Here is a 22327-nt window from a genome sequence, read left to right on the forward strand (position 1 = left end):
GAGTTTTCTTGCCTGTTCTTATAACACCCTGTACTCTTCTAGGAAGGTTCTTTTTAGAGTTTCGCTGTTGGGATTTGTGCTAATTGATCCATAAGAGCAGTAGTGAGGCCTGATAACAGATAAGGTGGACTGGGTTGAAGTCAGAATTCAAGTTCACCCTACAGGTTTTTCAGTGGTATAATGTGTGAGTTAATATTTCAAGTCCAGGTGATAACAACAACAGCAACAACAACAACATAATTAATAATAATAATAATGATAATAATAATAATAATTATTATTATTATCATAATAATTATAACATGTAATTATTATTATTATTATTATTATTATTATTATTATTATTATTATTAGTAGTAGTAGTAGTAGTAGCAGCAGTAGTATTTGTAGTATTGTTGGTATAAATATTATAGACAAACAAATACCAATTTATATACTGAAAGTACAGAATATTTGAAGGGGAAACTGGAGCAAGCTCTGTGGACTGGAAGTGAAGTGTGCTTGCTGTAGATTGTGTAGGAGGATGCGAGACACATGTTGCATTTGGGGTTGTGTGGTGTAATCAAAAAGTGGCACTTATTCATCATTGATTCAGAATTAATTCAGACTTTGTCGGTTTTGCCATTGCACAATTTAAAATCCTCCCTTTTCTTTCAAAATGTCACACACAAATACAAAATATTTCTTCTTAATGCTTATTATGGCAGCCTACATTCCTGGTTTCAACTTCAACATCTTGCTCAACACAACTGAATCAGATCTTGAAGTGTTTTGTAATTAGCTGATGAGTAAAAGCAGGCATTACTCCCCTCATGCATACAGCGTATACATACGTTTCTTTGCTTTTGTTTAGTCACTCACGGAATATTAAATGTTTAAACAATTTTAATCCAGATAGCAGACCTCACTGAAATTTCTTAGATGTAGAACACAACAGAAAAGAAGTGTTTAGAATAGTGTGACCTCTTGTGGTAGGATGAGGTACAGCACTTAAACTTGCTCAAGGCCAACATTAAAACAGAAAATATGCTCTTCATCTAGCTCAGCTAAGTTCACAAAGGGCATGGGCTGGAAATCTTGCCAATTGTTCTCAGACTTCCTATTGCTTAATAACAGGGAGTGAGGTGTGAATTGCCTCATTGACAGTGGCCGGCTCTGGTGTATCAGTGCACTTGTGTGGAGTGCTATCCCAGTCGCATGCTGATGAAGGAGCTCTTCATGTGCTCTATCTCCTAGTGATGACTTAAAAGTGGCTCAGTGGACGTGTCCTGCTCTCCAAGCGGCCTTGCCACACACAGAGTTCAGCCACAAGTAAGACTAGGTTCATTTCGCCCAATCAGTGGCAGTAGCAGGGTTCACCACAAGGTGAGGCACAGCTCATCCTTGACCAATCAAAAATGACATTGAAAGCGTTGTCTGTTTGCTATTTGCTGCTCTCAGCAGCAGGCAAGTGGCCATGCTCTTTCCATTTTCTGCCAAAGAGATGGACTCAAGAGGGGACTGACCTGACTCAAATACACAGAAACACACACACACACACACACACACACACACACACACACACACACACTGCTATATCTATGACCATCTAAATGAGCCTGTCAACAACAAGTGGCAATATGAGCTGAAGCATTAAAAAGGACAATAGGAAGAAATCAAATTATTAATTGAATGCATCTCACAACCACCACCACCACCACAACAACAACAACAACAATAATAATAATACACAGTATATTTGAACCTTTTTGTAAGAGTTAAGTGGGTACTTTCTTTCAATCAATTGCACCAGACCGATACTATATATGCAAATATACTCGATTTCTTCTACAGTTATATAATTCAATTCATCAAGATTTTGACAATACCACCAACACTAATAATATTAATGATTATAATGATGTGCAATCACTCATTAAAATAAGAATATATATGTTAAAACTACTGTAAATGAATAGAAATATATTTTACATTTGGATTATAATTTTTTATAAAGAGTTTATATAATGGCTTTGGTACTGCTTTTTAGAACATTAAACTAGAGTTTAGGCACATTTTAAGAAATATTTTTTCTAGACCTGTATCAGTATTCAGTAGACCTGTATCAGATACATAAAATGCTCAGCATGGGCTTTACTGCTTGAAGAGATTAGCAATACATTTCAGAGCTAAACCGTTCAAAAGTTAACAGTAATCCAGTGTGACTTCAATAAACAAAATCTGTGTTTATATGCTCTGATTTTCATTGATAATCAGATGGATTGCTGCATTCATAATCTAGCTTTTGCTTCATATATATAACTTACATAAGAATCAAATAAAAAACAAGCAGCTATGGTCCCACCTGAGCTTTTATAAGAAAACAGGACCTCCATGTTTCTTTGGCTCAGTGACTGAAAGGTCACACAAAGGCAGCCAGTGCAGCTTTTTTCAGAGCTCAGAGGGGTGAAAAGCAAAAACGTTCTGGTGAAAAGAGCAAATAAATAAGTGCTTCTGTTTAAAAGGTTTACAACAAAGCGCTGTGAGTGCCTGATAGACAGGTGAGAGCCAGAGCGAGGCAGAGAGAATGAGTGAGAGGACATGAGTGTAGAGTGTTTTGGCCAGGCCTGATGAGAGGAACGAGCTAAGCTGAAAGGCCGGTGGGGAAGGACTGTGGCATCACACTGAGTTGTTCCTGACGAAAGCCTTTTAATGAGGCCCTTGGGGAAAGAAGAGCTCATCAGACTATAACTCATCCTGAGAGACCACACTCTCTCTCTTTCACACACACAAAACCACACAAAACCACACACACACACACACACACACACACACACACACACACACACACACACTTACATACTATACACAAAAAGCTATTTGCATCTCTGTTTAAAACACACACACACACACACACACACACACACACACACACACACACACACACACACACACAGCCTGCCTATGTGCTTCAGATATATTTGGTATATGTTCCATTGCTGCCACTCAAAGCATCCTGAGGCTACTGCTCACACCATTGTTTCCTTTACACAATTAATTACCTTTAGGCAGGTCTTCCAGTCATCTAGAGAGGTTTATTGCACAATAAATCATTACTTGGCACAGATTTACTAATTTTGGCTTCTGCTCGACTCTAAGATCACTAAGTGATGCAATGTAAAAAAAAAAAAAACATTTCGGACAGGTGGCACTTGCACAATCCTTTTGATAAAATATGCAAATATAAAAAAATATTTATAAAATAAATATGAAAAGTGCAAATATAAACTGTTTTATCTGTGTAATCTCTGTAAATTGCTTAAAATATCTGACCTCTACATCGTCCAGCAAGTGCTAAATAAGAATTAATAGGTGGCAGTGACTAAATCTATGTTTAGTGTCTTTATCTTGTCAAGAGAAAGGCTTTGTTAGTTGATTACTCATACAAAATGCCCCCATTGTTTATGAAGAATACAGAGCCTCTGGTTTATAAAAAAGCTTCCACTGAAATAGTGGTCAACACTGTCTCAAGTCAAATGCAGACACGACGATTTTCTCAAACAGCATTGGCTTAAACAGACACTGTTCTTAGGAATGTAGAAGGACTTCTTCAAGCCATCATCAAATTTGACCAGAGTCAGCAATTATACAGCACCAGCAATCAGCAATGTGGCTGACAAAGAAAAAAAGAGAGGATGGACAAGACAAAACTTAACAGTGATTGCACTGATGAAGCAAGGTGAGAAAAGAAAGTGTGAAACTGCCAATTATCTCATGCATGAGGTAGAGGCAGATGTGAGCGTCCCTCATCTATGGACAGCTTCTTGTCAGCCTATTAAGGGGCTCTTTCCTCTCTCTTTACTCCTCTCTGATCTTTCTGCAAGCACCAGAGCCCAAGGCCTAGCTCTTCAGATTGGATAAAACTGTCTCACTATCACATTGCTCTCATATTGAAATGACATTATAATGATAAAGAAAGGGAAACAGCAGCAGCAGCGAGCCACTGAACTCCATATCAGCAGAATCACTTGTCTGTAACTGGTTATACATCCATATACAGTATATTAAAAGACAAATGCTACATGGCCTCTGTTGTTCAAACAAGTACTGTCTAATTAGCAGATCATAAAACACACTTATAACAAGGCCACTGCATTACCTCATACATTCAGTTATCAAGACCTGTGTGATTTGGAGAGGGTAAGATTTTCTAGTTCACTGTAGTCCGGCTTTTCCATTTGAAAATGGCACACCCTCTAATCACTTTGGTTTTCTCTGTCACTTCATTGTCCCACATATATTCATTAGCCCTTCTCATTTTGGACAAGTGATTTGGATCACACAGACACAGTAAAGACACATTTTGGTTAAGGCAATTATGAAGGAAATTCACACAGATGCAACTTTCACATAAAGAGGCCTGGAATGCCATCATACTCATTTTCTGGCAATGAAATACTGGATATCCTGACCACAAAATGCAGTCATTAGTGTTGAACTAATAGCAACTTTTAAAGTTTCAAAGCTACAATACCAACTAATTGTGTACATGAGACTATTTTTAAAATCCTATTTCCACCCCTGCACCTCCTCTGGCTCTCAATGTTTGGCCACATCTACATGTTTTCCCAGGCAGTCTTGACCAATTGTGCTTACTTCTGCAGAAAGTATAACCAATAGTGCATGCTACTGCAGATAGTTTTGACCAACCCAATCTGGTCTCGCATGTACTCTGTACTCTAAATCCCACCTGATCAGTGTAAAGATCACATATTACTGTATTTAATCACTTTGACCTGAAAGGCTGACATTATTAAATGGAAGGTAACACTGGACAGTGACTGGACTGGACAGATTTAAAAGTCTGAGTATTAGCTTGGTGCTAAAATTATCCTCTGATTGGGTTTAAATATAAAGTGATTCTGTGTCAATCTAAAAGAGAGTTAATTGGTAGCATATTGTCTCTTGTTTACTTTGCCAGAAACTTAAAGAAAGCAAAATAAAAATATGTTTCTAATGATCTGAGATTTCAATGGAAGAATGGCTACTTCTCCTCAACAGACAATTTAATTGAATCAGTTTTGGATTTACGGACATGTATCCAAGGGTTGTCATGTGCAAGTCACGCTTTTCCAAGTGGTTCTAATTCTATGCTTTTTTTTTTTCAAACTTTCAGAAAACCAGGATGTTCCAGAGTCAATCCAGTGTCCCTGTTTCTCTCATGAGGAGTGGCATAAATGAACAGTGGGATTCTAGCCCATGGTATTCATCCTATAGCTACCCCTCCACCTCTCAGCAAGGCGAGGGCCAACATTCATCCTGGAGCCTGTCCTATTTCAACGGGAAGGTAAATTTTTTTCCCTTATTTTTCTCCTTTCATTCTTCATTCCAAACACAGACAAACACACTAAACATTTGGCATCAGTTTGAGAAATGTACCTAAGGGATCTTCTGTAAAAATGCCCTTCATACCAGCACACATAAACCTAAATAAAGACCTTATTCTTAAATGTATAAAGAATGCTTCCATCAATGTGGTACCTATGGCTTACCAAGGGTGGTGCGGCTTGATATTCCGCTATTGCCAACTGCCCTCTTCAGCAATTCCATAAGAGAGGTTTCAAGAGGCCAAGAAACAGCATTCTAGTGGTTCCTCCCAAGTCGCTCTCAAGGAGCTGCTCGGCAGCGCAGCCCCACGAACAACCCAGCACCTCCCGTCACTGAGAGTTTCAAAAACAGGGATCCTGTGCGATGCTATGGGTTGAAGTCTCGTGATGTGACAAATCTGAGGACTGTCATTTTCATTAAGAGGGCTTCAGCCAAGATGTCTTGACACAGGACGTTCTGGGGTCCTGCCAGGAAGTGGCGTGGTGCATCTCATTACACGGTGGCTGCCCCTCCCCAGCACCCCCAGGGAACTGGTTTGTCAACCCTGCCCCAATCAGTGCTTCAGTGCACAGCCAGCTCCAGAAAGCAACCTCCTTGATTTTCGCCCGGAATCGTAGCCGACCTGGAAAACTTGTGGCCTCCTTCGGGGCTCCTAGAGCTGCACCAGGGCATAGCCCCAGTATGCTCTAGGCATACCAGAGGTCAGTCTCGAGAGATTGAAACAATTAAGAGACTACCTGGCAGCCTAGGAAGTTCTGCCAGACGTGTCTCGGTAGGTCCTGCATACTGCAGACAGAGGCTATATGATTCAGTTGGGGTCTCGTCTGCCCTGGTTCGACTGGGTGTGTCCCACTTTGGTGGGACCTGAGCAGGCTCTGGTCATGAAACAAGAGGTAAATACTCTCCTGAGGAAGGAGGCCATTGAGGTGGTCTCTCCATCAGACAGAGAGTCCGGATTCCACTGCTAGGCTACACCTGTACGATTTCCCCCCTTGCGCTGCTTCCGGGGGTTCTGGAAAGAGTTTGCCAGGATGGAGGCCCTACAGTGGCTAGGCAGACCATGATTTGTGGACCTGGTAGCCCTTTTTGAACACCTCCCTGGAAGATTCCTCTCAGGAGGGATCTTCTCTTTCAGGCAGGGGGTGCAATAGTTCACCCCCGCCCAGAGTTGTGGAGGCTGTCCGAGAATCTGGTCTCTCCACCGAGGTGGTAAAGACCATTCTACAATCCAGAGCTCCCTGCACGAAGAGGTTGTATGCCACTAGATGGTACCTGTTTAGTGTAAGGTGCAATCAGCACAGATTGGATTCAAGTGCTGGAATTTCTTCAGGAACACTTCTCCAAAGAGTTGGCTCCGTCCACCCTCAAAGTCTACGTGTCTGCCATTTTGGCGTATCATGCCCCCTTGGCAGGGCAATTACTGGGCAGAGACCCACTGGTGACTCGCGTTCTCTGCGGCACCCAGAAGCTGAGGCCTCCAGTGTGACCTAGAGTGCCTGTGTGGGACTTGGCCATTGTGTTAGAGGCTCTTTCTGAGCCCCAATTCCAGCCATTGGCAGAGCATCTTGGAGGTTCATTGAACCAAGGTTCAAGGTTCAATGCCATGCTTGGCATTCATGTGCACACAGACACATGAAAAAAGACAAAGACAGATCCATGGCTATGTATGTTTAAGTTAGTCCTGCTGTGAGGCTGATGATTGGTCAAGGCAAGTGGAAAGATGTGTAGCAAAGGGAGGAAAAAGAAAAAGGGGAACAGAACTACATTAGGGGAGCATGAGGAGGAGAACAGGGTCAAGGCTGCCTAAACCACTCGAGTTGAGCTGCAATTGGAGACCACCCATGCCTGCTGGCAAAGGGCCAACTGTGACTAGCCATGCCATGCTGTGGCACACTAGGCTGCTGGTTAGGAGAGCAGAAAAAGTAAGAAATTAAACAGTTGAGAGTGACAGGGTGGAGAAATACCACTTGCCACCCTAAAGTTAAATATTTTGCTATAACAGCATATCCTGAAGTTTGCATTCCTCTTGTACCACAACAGTTGCCAAAAATGGCATTTTTACATATATAATTATAGCATATATAATGCATATATAATTACAGTTAATATTGTGGAACATCTGCTAGACAATTTAGTTCCTGTTATCACATACATTATATCCTTAACCTCTCATTGTATCTCAGTTGAAGTATAAATAAGGTTTAGTTATGATATAATCCTATATATGAACAAGACTACAAATTCTCTATATGACAGTATTAAGCAGTAGATTTCTGAAGTATTGTGTGACACTGCTGAGTTCATGTAACTCTGCCATATAAGAATTCCAACCAACTTCTTAGAAAGCACTACATTCTAATACAAAGAATGTAAAATTGAGTGAAGATGTTTTTAATAGTTTAAGAGTGTTGCACTAAGATAGTGCTTACACAGCATTAGGTACAAACATTCCAGACACTTCAAGCGAGGGATACAAACTTATCCAAAATGGTTGAGAGTGTGTGCAAGTGTGAAAGTTTGGTTGTTGTACTACTATGCATTAAAGTGAGTGTGTACAAGTGCAAAATAACAATTGTGCAGGTAAGAGGAAGAAAAAGAGACCATCTTTACTTTGATGGTAACAGGGGGCTTTGTAAGCATGACCAGCAGATTTCAGTTTAAAAACTTTTAGGTTTTACACTTCCTCTAGCTACTTCCTCTCTGGAAAATCCATTTCATACTATTACCATTCTCATTCATCAACTTTTCCAGATGATTTTTCCAGAGAGGTTTTTCAACGCAATAAAAAAACTAAGTAACAATACATTAATGTAAAATATACAAGAATATGGTAAACATGACTGGAAACATATGTCTTTATTTGTATATCTAATGTGGATTGTTAAGGAACATATTTGTCTTTATATAACTTCAGATTCTGCCTTTTTCTGCATTCTGCATTTACTGTGTAGTCATTTTAGAAATGCAAAAATGAATGCCTCAATGTGTGTGTGTGTGTGTGTGTGTGTGTGTGTGTATATATGTGTGTGTGTTTGTGTGTGTGTTTGTGTGTGTGTGTGTTTGTGCCCTTTCACATAGGCACAAGTTAGAGAATGTAAAAGCTGAACACTTTCTTTTGCCTGCTACTCTGGTATTTAAGCCCATAATGTGATTACAGATGAATGCAGATATCCGCAAACTGATGCAGAAACCACCCAAATGGCTCTTTGTGTTGTAGGAGACATTTTTTTTTTCAGAAATTCTTATCCAGAGGATTTTGTGGCAGCATTGTTTGAGCTATAAGTCCCTGCTAAGTGCTGACAGATTGGGTCAGCGTTATCATGCTATTTGGATATTGTATGTGTGTGTGTGTGTGTGTGTGTGTGTGTGTGTGTGTGTGTGTGTGTGTGTTGGGGGGATATTTAATGTTAATGTTGTTTTTGTGGACTTTTTTTTCCATCTGAGATGAAAGTTAAGACAAGAAAAAAAAAAATCCAACTTCCCACTACAGTTTTCCTTCTATTTTTTTTTCAGAGAAAAAAGAGGAATATTCTTTTAAGTGGAAGGAAAAAAGAAGTACTCAGTTTTGTTGGTCGAGGGGGAGAAAGAGATGTTGAGGTGGGTTGGCTTGGACACATGAAAGTAGGTCTGAGTTTGGTCTGTTCCACAGGAAGCCTTTCATGTCTAAAATCTGTATGAGAGAAAAAGAGTCAGAGAAAGGGGTGTGTGTGTATGTGTGTACTTGTGGATGAGAGCACAGCACAACCAGTGTCTAGGAAGAGAAACTTGTCTTTCAGGAAGAAGGTATCCCCTGAAGCAGCCGTGCTTGGGCATAAACATGTGTGCACACAGACACATGAAAAAAAGACAAAGACAGATCCATAGCCATGTATGTACAAGTTAGTCCTGCAGTGAGGCTGATGATGGGTCAAGGCAAGTTGAGAGATGTGTAGCAAAGAAAGGAAAAAGCATAAGGTGAACAGACTTTTATCAGGGAGAGCATGAGGAGGACAGGGTCCAGACTGCCTGAGCCACTCGAGTTGAGCTGCGATTGGAGACCACCCATCCCTGCTGGCAAAGGGCCAACTGTGACTAGCAATGCCATGCTGTGGAACACTAGGGTGTAAGAAATAAAACAGTTGAGAGTGACAGGGTGAAGTAATCCCATTTACCACCCTAAAGTTAAATATTTTGCTATAACAGCATATCCTGAAGTGTGTATTCCTCTTAAACCACAACAGTTTGCCAAAAATGGCATTTTTACGTTTATGAATGAATGAGAAATGGTTTTAAACTACTTATAATCACAGTTAATAAATTACATACATTAGATTATATACTCAACCTCTTATTGTATCTCTGTTGAAGTTAATATTTCTTTGTCAAGTAATGTCACTTTATAATAATATAAATCTCTGGATAGAAGGATTGAATTACTGGCAGCTGTTACAGAAAATGTATTAACACATTCTGACCAATCAGAGATAAGAATTTAACAGTGCTGTTGCATAAGTAGTATTAATGCACATTGAAACCAATTATAATGCACTAAATACAAAATATAACACCAGTGTAATAGAACACAAATATAGCAGCTTTATTGTGATGGCATATGATTTCATGCAACTGCAGGGGTTGCTGGTAATTAAAATAAATGTTTGTATTAAGGGGCAAGTACAAATGCCAGTGAGTAAGATGATAGATATGAAAGAAATAAACATTCCGAAAAATGTGGAAAAATAACACAAATAAAACTACACTCGCAAAAATATAAATTAACAAGACTATATGCAGAACGAGAAAACACAAGATTAGTAAAACTGCTTAGGATGGAAGGCCAAATATTTATGCAGACATTCTGCAGAAGAAATCACACATATTGCAGTTCCAAAAAAACGTCTACGTCTTTTATCAGACACCACATAGATTTGAGTGTTTCACCAAGATGACTGAAGGACATGACAGATTGGGATGTTCCTGTTGCTTTATTAGTGTGGCAGTACCCTACTGTTTAGTGCTTGTTGTCTCAAACTTTGATCTATAAGGGTTACTTCCCTCTAATAGGATTAAGGCTGAGTCCCTTTATGTGCTCTGTACTTAAGTATTGTGGATCAGAGCCTGACCTGCCCTGCATCACCCTGTCTTTCCACAGCTGCAACAAAACAAGGAGGAATTTATGACAAAACTTCAAATAATCCTATCACTATGACCATAGGAGGTTAGCACTATGTCCAGAGGGGACAGAGAAGCTCATTCTGAAGTGCTGGACACAGATGCGTTTTAGGAAAGAGTCAGGTGATATAAAAAAGAACCACCACCACCACAACAGTGACTGTCAGTTCTTAGTGATCCTCACTTTGCTTCATATATAGCCAGCCTGGCATGTAAAGATCCCAAATACAAAGATCCTTTATGCCATACACTAAATGAAACATTTAAATGAAACTGAAATATTAAAAACACATCTCAGCCTTTGTTCATACATGCAAGCAACAATTTACTTCTTTGAATTTCGTTATCTCTTTAAGGAATGTTGTGGCTTGTCTTTTGCGTCCACTGAATTTAATTTTTTATTACAAACAATAGTTGTAATGCATTTCTTCAAACATAACATGACACAAAATGAATAACATGCTAACAAGTGCGAAAATTTGATTTGCATGTTTTATGCTAAGCCCTGTACTAACTTTATTGACAGATGACTAATTGTTCTGGACATGTCCACTAACCAGAGTTACCAATTATCTTTGCTACTTCTTTTCAAACTATATTTTTCTTCAGGTTTAAATATATTTAATGTATATTTATATATCACAAGACCAGATGAAACATTGGAGGTAGGTTTTTGGTCCATTTTTCTGTCAAATTGTAAATAGGAGCTAGTTGCAGATGCAAGAGTAGAGAACTGAAGAAATGTTGGATCACATGAATCAAAAGCTTGGTCTGAGAAATCCTTTGAGTCAGTCATCTGAATAGATTGCTTCATCAAGTTGTAAAAAAAACCCCACATTTGCTGAAATCAAGGTTTAAGAAAATTAGTAGCTGCTTACATGTTTGAAATATAAAAACAGTTTCTGGTTGCAGTTGAATGCAGGCAGGCAGAAAATCAGTGTGGCTAACTGGAGAGCCAGACTTATTTAATAGGAGCTCAATGGACTGAGATTGGCACTGTGGCACACAAGGAGTAAGATGTTTCACCACAATCTGCACCCAGAGGACCTCACAGTATCAGCAGCTTTACCCTGGTGTTACCAGCAAGCTCCCAATCTACTCTTTCCACCTTAGCATTGGTGGGTCCCGCTAATGAGCCTACATACTCTTCTTTATGAGATAAATGCAGGACATGTAGCAGGTGTCTGCCAAAATTCCAGTCCTATTTAAAACTCCCGGCCCATACCAGCTCTGTAATCCTATTAGCTCTAATTGAGTGAAGTCGGCAGTCTTTTTCAGTTTAACCAAGTTCAGCCACTAATAGGATTCAAAAAGAAAAAGGTTTAGAGCATGGAATATGTGAGTTTTAGAAGGGAGACAAGGGCATCACTGTGCCTCAGAGTTCCTGAGTGGGTAAACTGGTCTAAAATGCTGAAAGATACGTTTTACTGGTTCCCCTCTCTCTCTTTTTATTTATTTTTTTTTTTTTTTTACATCAATACAAACTATGATAAATACCAGCATAACAGTCTGATATGTCTTCAACACATGTCTTCAAAGGTATTCTGAGTGTAAGAGAGTTCTGACAATGATCATATACATAACATATTTCATATGCATAAAAATTGTTGCAAATTGTAGTTATATTTTTACCAACCTATTAAAATAAGACCACTTGTCTTTTTTATCCTTTGCATCTTCTCATGTGACATTCTCCTGTTTAACCTTTGGCCCCTGATCAGTGTGATAGGGTCTGTGTCTAGGTGGGAATAAAGCCTGATTTAATGCTTTACTTAAGACTTTTCCATCCCCATCAAACAGCATCTTTCCACAGAGATTAGGCCCAGACAGTGCTTTGACACAGTTGCTTAAAAAGTCCTTTTGTATCCAAAAAGATCAATCTAAAATTATCAGTGAATATTTATATCACATTAAGAAAATAAGAGAATTTCAATCTTCATTCAAACAAGTGATAGCATCTTAACATACGTTGTTCACCAATTGAAATGAGAGGAATAGCTATGAACCTTATAACAAACACAGGCACAAGCATCAAAATATATCAAGGGAAGTATCCTGGTGTGAAGGAATTGGGTTTTACAGCTATAATTATAGTGACGTGTTACTGATTGCACACATAATACTGGCTCACACTGTGAAAATAGCCTGTGGTGCAGATACGTGTGTCCTGGGAACCTGCGAAAAAGGTGTCAGGGAGAGTAACAAGGCCAGATGCTGAAAAAAGTACAACTGCTAAGAAACAGTTGAATTTGGTTAAATACTCCTTTGTGCATTGGCCTGAACCTGTATAAAATATTTCATTGTAATTGAAAAAACCTCTTAAACTACCTGATATTATTCAATTATTAAACTTATATAATTTTATTTAGGAATTACTATAAATTGTTCAGTCTCTATCATTAAATAGTAATAATGATAAGGAGTGGTATAAGTCCAGGTTACAGGGTTAAAGGCGGGCTTTTGAAACAAGGGAGCAGCTTTCTTAACTTGATAATGACCAACGCTTTACCACGGTTCGAATCTTGCGCCCCAGGTTTATTGTAGAATTGCATTTGCCACATAACTAATTTGTTTCGGGGACAGTTTTTTTGTATTAAAATGTTTATACAGTACAGTACTGTATGCATAAAATAGCATTTTTAGGGTGGCGTTTGTTTATCATGGTTTTTAGTTTATCACCGGCAGTTTTGGAACGTAACCACTGTGATAAACGGGGGATTACTATATAAGATCAAATATCTTGATTGGAAATCCCTCAAAATCTATCCTTTGAGTATTGCTTCTTTATGCTAAAATTTCAAGTATTATTTGACATTCTATGTCTTGCGATAGACTGGCAACCTAACCACAGATGTTAATTGTCTGTGTTCCCTGGATAGTCCATTATTACCCACTTAAGTGACAATTCTCAATCATGGGTTTTTTTGGGGATCAATAAAAACAGTCTGTCCATCATTAACATTTTTGGCATCCAGACCGCTACATCTTATTAGAGTAAAAAAGTGTGGTGCTAATCAATAATTTTGCTATAGTATAGTTCACTGGCACACTAACAAATGCCGCACCCAACATTTTATTACTGTTTATCATATTAACTCCTGATATGATACACATCAACCTCCTCAATCAGTTCAGGACCCCCAACATTACTCACCTGGGAAAATTATGAAGTATAAAAGAAGAGCAAAATAAGCAGAATGAACAAGAAAAAGATATGGAGGGAAATCAAAGAGTTGGATTAATTGGCATAATGCAGGGTGGCTGAGCACAGCAAGAGAGAGCACTAGAACTGGGAGAATCTGAACTATCCTCAAGTTAGCCCATTTGCACAATTAGGCAACTCACCTCTGACCCCAAGCAGAGTAATTAATGAATAACAAAGAGGATAAAGACAAAAGGCGCAGAGTAGTTGGGGTGAGCAAAAGTGAGTTATACATCAAAGAATGCCAGTAATTGGCCCTGCAGTTTTCATTCCTCGCCCAATTTCTTTCAATTCATTGACTCAAAATAATGGGTTCAGGTTCATTATCAACAGATCGTAAGCTGAGCAGTACAAAACTTCAACTAGGCTGTGCATGTGTGCGAGGACATGTGTAGTGTGTGTGTAGTCCTGATGGTTGACTGATACATGCAGACTTGCCAGTAGGCTGAAAGGGAAAAGCTGTGAACTATATTGCGGTCGTAGAGAAGAGGTTGAGGTAGTCACTTGTTTGGCACAATTTGTTAACCTGTCTCACCATAATGCTGGAATATAGCTGGTATGGCCAGGTAAGTCTGCCTGGTCTTTAAACATCATTTCTATTTTGACAAACTGTATATATTGTGTCAAGGTTTGAATAAAAAAATAATAATAATTACAAAATCTAATTTTGATCAAAAGTGGTATTGATATATTTATATCTAGTTTTTGAAAATCATCACCACTGTCAACTTGAAATAAAAAATATTTAATAATATATGTTTTTTTTATATTAATATTAAGTTATAACAAAGTACTAATAATAGTAATGCAATGAAAAACATTTTCGCCGCTCTGTAATTCATGCAGTAGCGTCACTCAGAGATTTTATAAAGTACAATATGCCACATAAATGGAACAATCTGATAATATTTATTTCAAATACTACTAGTACTACTACTACTACTATTACTACTACTACTACTACTACTATTAATAATAATAATAATAATAATAATAATAATAATATAATAATAATGATAATGATGATGATGATGATGATGATGATACATGGAAAATGAATCCAAGAAGATTATTGAGTATAAGATCATTTTAAATAAAACTGAATCCCAAGAGTAATGATAAAAAACTTTGTTCATTTATGTTTGAATAAACCTGCAAATTCTCCAAACATTTCAACTAAACGCTATAAACAGCACAAAAAAACTATGAAAACACATTGTAAAGAGTGTCCACTTTTATATTTACTCTGTTACATCAGATCTATTGTGATTTGAAAAGTGCATACCGTTTAAGAGTGCTATGGATGAATCTCAATTATAAAAGAGTACATGCTTTTTTATACATATATACATCACTATGTATGGGTGTGTATACATGGTGCATTTCATCCTTGGGGATGCTATCATAAATTCACGTTCAGAAAAAGCCTGTGAATAGCTCTGATGTCAAAGAGTGCAACTCTGGACATGACCTATGGCATCATGGGCAATTCCCCATGCTCATTCATGCAATTCCACCTCTGCATGCTTAATTCATTTGCTGGAACCTGAGTGATAAAGCTTATCACACCAGATTTAGCAGTCAGGCTGTCCTCACAATCCAACCTTGATCTCACTTAACTTCAGAAATTTTTCCAAGCCTGGGAGTCTAACGTGTCTGAAGTTTGGCTTTTGGTCTGAGGGGCATCCTGTGGGGATGAAAAGAGAAGTGTCATGGCATGTTAGTCTCATACAGGCGCAAAGCTCAGAGTAAAGTTTAGAGAGATGGTCTGTCAGGAATGTGGGATTTGATTTCAAATTATTGACTTATCAATGCATGCTGCTGAAAGATCAAGACAATTTTAAAAACCGAACTGCTGTCATCTAACATATGGATTTGAACAAACAAAAAGACTTACTTACAAATCAAAAAAAAAATCATGGAATACTTTAATAATAATTTCATTTAAGGATTTTTAAAGTAAACGAAAGTACACACAGACGGTTTAATATGTGTCATGCACTCCAGAATCTCCAGTGTGACAGATTTTAGAAAAAAGGGAGAACGGATGAACCATAAAGCTTTGTAGCATTCTAATTTTCACTTCAATTTGCAATTTTAGAAGCAAAGTGGGACAATTCATAAAATTCATCAGAGCTGCACAGGTTGTTGCAGGGACCCTCTTCCACTCCCCATAATTACATCACTTCAGCTTCACCTTCAGCAAGGCAATTGTCATCTTGGCAGTGTGTTTGGGGTCCTCATTATGTTGGAAAACTGCCCTTCATGTCACAGTATGTTGGAATTCATGTTTCCTTCAATGAACTACAGCATCCTAGTGCCAGAAGCACTCATGCAGCCCCAGACCATGATGCTACCACCACCATTCCTGACTGTAGGCAAAGCACAATTTTCTTGGTACTTCTCACTAATTCATCATGTTGGACACATCTGAGTTTATCTTAGTCCTATTAAACTACAGAACATGGTTCCAGTAATTCATGCTCTTGAACAGGTTGTCTTAAGCAAACTATTTGCAGGCTTTCTTGTGAGCCAGCTTCAGAAGTGGATTCCTTCTGGGATGACGGCCATGCAAACTGCCTTGCTGCAGTGTGGGGTGTATGGTTTGAGCACTGACAAGCAGACCTTCTGCTTCTGCAACCTCTAAAGCAATGCTGGCAGGACTCATGCATCTGTTTTTTGAAGCAGCTTCTGCACCTGATGCACAGCACAAGGACTCAACTTCTTTGATCGAACCCTTGCAAAACCGTTTCCAAGTGGAACCTGTTTTGGAAAACCTCTGTATGACCCTTGCCACTGTACTGTAACTCAGTTTCACTGTGTTTTCTTATACCCTAGGCCATCTTTGTGAATAGCAACAATTCTAATTCTCAAAATCTAATTCTCTCTTTGTGAGATGCTATAGATAAAATGATTAAATGTTTTTAGACTTTGATGTAGATAGCTAGCAAGTTGAAAATAGGTAAAAGTTTAGAAAAAAAGTTTGATCATTAGGGCATAACTTTGCATAAATACTTCTTTGTGGTGTTTGTCTTTGTGTAGATATTTAAGTTTACTGTAAATGCAGTGTCACAAGCATAACTGAATGCTTTGTTGCACACTTGGCTAGAAAACTCGTAATAGCATGACCTCAGAGAGGGACACACACACACACACACACACACACACACACACACACACACACACACAGTCTTGAAAAGCTACAGCACAAGCAGTCCTTTGTCCTAACCCAAACTGTGTATTATTATTTTGGGTAAGGTCAGAGTTGATTTCATTTTCTGCTTAGTTCTCATTAAGTGGCCACTGCATTATTTAATTTGTTAATTTCCTCCAATTTAATTACAGCTGTAACAATTACAAGTCCAGCCAAAACTTCTGAACAGCAATTCACAATTTAGCCCATAAATGCACTTTGTGTGTGCTTGCAAAGACTTATATCCATTTTACTTCACTTGGGAACAAAGATCAGAGGAACTATCAGGACTGAAAGTAACAGATAAGGGAAATAGTTACATTAATGCTATATATGTCATGTTGTATGTCTTTTTTTTATCATAGTCAACAAAAATTCAACCTCTTTGACTTTTGTGAGATCCATTTAGATAAAATTACAAACAGACATTCACATTGTTTAAACTGATCTCCCATCCAGAACAAATCAACATCCACTATACACTACACACAACATGGCTGGATTCTGGATTCTATGGCATTATTTGTTCCTCCTTCATCCTTCTTTACATTTAGAATGAAACTGTTTTAAATAACAGCACTAAACCATTTAAAATAAGGCTACAGACTATCTTGAAAAAAGATGAAAATCAAAATATTAATAATGTTCACCTAAATTAGTGCAAATATGTTGCTTGAAATATTTGTTCATAAAGAGGTGAACTGATAATGCTTTTGTGATGTTGCATTCAATTGAAATAAAAACAAAATTTTATTAAAATAACCTAGTCCAAAATGCCATCAAACTTGAAAGTCATCTCCTATGCTGAGTCCTGACATTTTCTTCTTGACCAAACTAAATCTCTCCATATTAGTGTAAGAAGCACAGACCGTTGCAATCCATTTTGTTGTTAAAAGTCAGTGATTTGGCTAAGCCCCAATAAAGTACTTCATTTAAACAGACAGCTTACCCATAAGCCTTTGCTTTGCAGGCACTCAGTGCTGTTTGTGGACCCTGTGTGTGAGGGGTAAGTCATATGACACAGTCTGGTCACTTTGTAAAATCTGAAGTGGGACCAGTACACAGAGCTGAGACAAACAGAATGGAGAAACAGCGAGAATCCTGGATGGCACTGAAATATTTTGATGTAGATTACACATGACCAGAAGACCAAACTTCAGTGTGATGTTCTTCCTTACAGTTTTGGGAACATCACACAGATTTTGCCCTGCTGTTTGATGTGATGTGTTTGGGTTACACAGGCAGAGAGAGAGGGAGAAAGAGGGGGGAAGAGAGAGAGAGAGAGAGAGAGAGAGAGAGAAACAGTGAGTGAGACGGAAGAGTAAAGTGCAGAGCAATTTACAGTAACCTCCTGTTTGTGGTATCAGGGTGAGAGTTTGAGTTTCTTTGTATGTCTCACAGTGCACTAAACAGTATTACAATAAACAACAGTAAACAATTAACAGTAAAAAAATATTAAAAGTTGCTTTTTCTGATAAATAAATAATGTAGGCTGGAATTTAAACAGAATGATGATTTGAATTACAAATAAAAAGGGTGTACTCATTTATTAACCGATGCGTCAGTGAGTCTGGAGCGTATCCCGGGAGCACTGTTTTAAAATCAGATGAATCTCTTTTTAAACAGATGTTTAACATTTTTGATCAGAGGTCTAATATTTATCATTATTGCAACATAGTTAAAAAACATAATTTATTGTTTTGATAATATTAAACATTTGGTTGATGTTTGCTTGATTATGCCAGTTTATGCTCCATTATGCCGGTTTATAATGCAAAAGGATAATAATGACAGAGTAACTAACAATTACTAGAGGAGACTGTGCTGTAAAGTTTAGGCATACAACATTTGGAAGGTCAGTCTTTTCAGTTAGAGCCATTAACTATTGGTATACTTTACCAATTGAATTAAGGAGTAGAACAGAACACTTAACATTTAAAAATGAATTAAAGAAAGGGTTAAAAGCAAAGCATATTTGTAATCATGTGTACATTTTATACTTCCATTATTACCCTTATTGTATGTTTATGTGTGATAACTTTGATCTTTGATTTTAGGTTGCCTTTTTATAAAACTGGCAATGGGCAACAGATGGAAATTAGCTATTCGGACAAACTCTGGCTTATTTACATCTCACTGTTGATCAGTTAGCACTGTCCCTATTAAATAAATAAATAAATAAATAAATAAATAAACTTGGCATTGAGTGGAAATACATTACAATGTTTTTCCAATCTATTATTGGGCATCAGGCACATACTTTCACATATGGGGCAATTAAGTAGAACCAAGCCCCCTTGCATGTTTCTGGGATGTGGAAGAAAAATTAAGGATCTGGAGAAAAACCACATACATTGTAACATAAGTTCAGAATTGCTGTCTTTGTGTTTACGTTGCGTCTAAATCAATTAAAATACTAGATATGTGCAGGCGTAGATTATTGGACTCCTGACCTAATGTAAATACAAGTCCTTGAGCACAGCTCTAAACTTAACTGTCTCAATTGTAAGCTGTTCTGGATCTAAACATCAACATAATGAATAGGAATACAGTGCTCAAAATAATTCATATTAATTTAGAATATTTTAAGCCTTTCAATCAAATACACACTGTTAGAAAAGGGTTTCTTATGTGCTCTAGGTTACTAAAGTGTTTTTGCTCTGAACCTGAAAGGAAAACCTTCTGTTTCAGCAGTTTCTCTTTCTATTACTTCATTTGGAATTTTGATGTGTTGTGGGAATTGACAAATGCACTGCTTTGAGGTGTAGCAGACTCCGAAAATAAAGAATACTTGGCAAATAGAGACCTCTTTAAAGTTTCTTTCAGAGTAACAAACTGGAAAAGCCTTTATACTAATATTGAAAACCCCTTTTCCTATAAAAAGTATAATTTTGTACCCAAAATGGTGCACAAAATAAATAGCCAAAGATGATTATTTTGGAGAAAATTGTGAGTTCTTCTTTTACTTCAATAAACAATAAACTATAGACAGTTGAAAACATGCAGGTTATAAACAGTGAAGTTTTTTTCAAATATTAGTAATTGAATGTTGTCTGACAAAAATGGGGATGTGGGAGATGTGGATGTATACATGTCCTCAATGTTTATGCTGAGTGAGCATGTCTGCCTGAAGATTTTTAGTTGCAGTTTTTGCTTCGGTGTTGAGGTGCTTTTGTGATTTTTTTGTAGATTATCAGAAGCAATTAATAGAGTTGTAACTAATTAATTTTATACAATAAGTGTCTTGCTGTGACCTTACTTTAATTTATTTTCCTTATATGTCTACGAGGACGTATTTTGGCTGGCTGCAGTCTTGATTATGTCCTTATCTGATCCCAGACTTGTATGTCCTAAGGCCAAAATTAGATCGGCTTTGTAGTGGAGAAAGAAGGGAGGCATTCCTCTAAGGTGTGCCTGTGAAGAGCTTGCCTTGTTGGGGCACAGTTGAACTGATTTAGGGCAAAAATTACATTAGTGCTAATTGCATCATTTCTGAAAATCTAACTGCACAGAGTTCCTGTTTTCTCTCCAAGTATGCAAAGCTCTCAGATGAAGTTGTTTTTTCATATCACATATTTGTCCTGTTTAGATTTTTTCAAAAAGGCCTCGACTTGGATGCAATGCTTGTTTAAGGAAAAAAGATACAAATTCTATTCAACCTGCCATATTTTATATAGTAAAATATATGCAGTATACATATACATTTTTATTCTTTTTATTGTTGATAAACGCAATGGAAAGAATGGACCAGCATTCCCATAATAAAGTAAAAATTGGTGTAATATTTCATTTATATATAAATCATTAAAGTGCACCTGCTATTATGCATTCCTTTTTTACTTGGATAAAACAGACCTCAGATGTGTAAGCCGGACTTTGAAGTCTTGTCTTAGAAGCAGACCAACTTTTACAGGAAGTAGCTCATGTTTTATGCACACTGTATGCAGGACTAACAAAGGTGAGCCGTCATGCTGGCACATGAGAGTGCAAGGGAAAAATTGGTTAACTATTACTTTTAGCAGGGCTTACATCTACAAACACACACACACACACACACACACACACACACACACACACACACACACACACAAAGTCTCTCAAACAGAGTGCTGTGTTTGTTCAAAGCCTTTCTTGTGTATTTTAAGGAATATTCCTCAGCATTTCTGCCATTTGAAGAGCTTTAATTTTTGTAGCAAACAGTCAGTTAGAACACTTTTACAACACATGAATGCTTTACAGAAATCAATACACTTTATCTGACACTTTTCGTGTTTTTAGCTGTGATCACTGTAGTGCTGTCTATCACAATTTTGGCTTTATTATTCAACACTGCCTTTACATAACTTTTATCATTACCAAGGCCTCACCAGCTGTGTTCAGATAAAAAATACAGCATAGCATATCTGCCTTCAGTGTTGTCAGTGCTGCATTACCAATGCCTCTAAAATATTGTCATACCAACTGTATTTCTTTTACTGTGCATACTCAGAACTCAAATCATCCCTCCTGTTTAATATCCAGAGCATCTGATTTACAGATTTATGCACTGACCTCTAGTGAATTAATATTTGTGCTAGGAAGTACCAAATAAAAAAAAATGTTAGTGTATTTATGTGCTGTTGTAAACAGTGCATGTGTGTGATTTCTATACAGAGGTGTGTGTCAGGGAGATAACCTGTGACTGGAATTTGCTGAGTAAGAAAATGTGTACAGGCAGAAAGGAAAGATCCTAGAACACAACAGATCCCCTCCACTTCCCAACCCCTTGTTCCTCTGCACTTAGCCATCAAAATTTTTTTGCCTCTGTCAGGCCTTTGACTAATAGCTAGTGGTGGAATAAGGCCTCGTAGAGGAAGCCTGGGTGCAGAGAATGCTGATGTGTCATGTCTTCCTTCCCTGGTTTAGCTTTTTACCAACATTGTTCAGGAAAATAACACACACGCACACACACACACACACACACACGCACACACGCACACACACACACACACACACACACACACACACACACACACACACACACACACTCATTCCTCTTCTTTCCATGCCCAACTGCACACCCAGCAATGTGACTCATAGCAACTCCTTCTTAATTGAGGTTTTAGTGTGTGGACATTGAAATTGTGTGTCAAAGATAGGGGTTATGCCTTCTGCTTGAGCCATGAGCCAACGCTGTGTACTCAAAGTCATCTCCCTCACTAAGATCCAGCTGCAACAGGTATGTAGCTGCACATAAAAACAGATGTGTTATTTGCAAGGCTTTTTAATGATTTTAGTCTGTACCTCAATAAGAAATTCTGACATGTATCTGTGTGTGTTTGTGTGTGTGTGTGTGTTAGCAATGAGGAACTAACAAGCTAAAAATAACTTTTTTGTTATATGAATTCACCTGATTATAAGTTGAAAAACAAAAA

The 22327-nt window shown here is 37.9% G+C and overlaps 1 protein-coding gene across 3 annotated transcripts in view; it reads left to right on the forward strand.

Annotated features, from left to right (window-relative positions):
• The window catches only part of tfec (transcription factor EC), a 35378-nt gene that overhangs the window by 2615 nt on the left and 10436 nt on the right, over positions 1-22327 (forward strand). For 2 of the 3 annotated variants that reach the window (XM_046874400.1, XM_046874402.1), the window contains exon 2: positions 5156-5326. In XM_046874400.1, coding sequence (XP_046730356.1) covers positions 5165-5326 — 162 coding nt within the window. In that variant the 5' untranslated portion in view covers positions 5156-5164. Of the gene's footprint in view, positions 1-5155; positions 5327-21935; positions 22132-22327 lie in introns of those variants that run through there. The other variant, XM_046874403.1, reaches the window with a different exon arrangement.

The sequence above is a fragment of the Silurus meridionalis genome, chromosome 18, assembly GCF_014805685.1.
Source record: "Silurus meridionalis isolate SWU-2019-XX chromosome 18, ASM1480568v1, whole genome shotgun sequence".
NCBI classification, from domain to species: Eukaryota; Metazoa; Chordata; class Actinopteri; order Siluriformes; family Siluridae; genus Silurus; species Silurus meridionalis.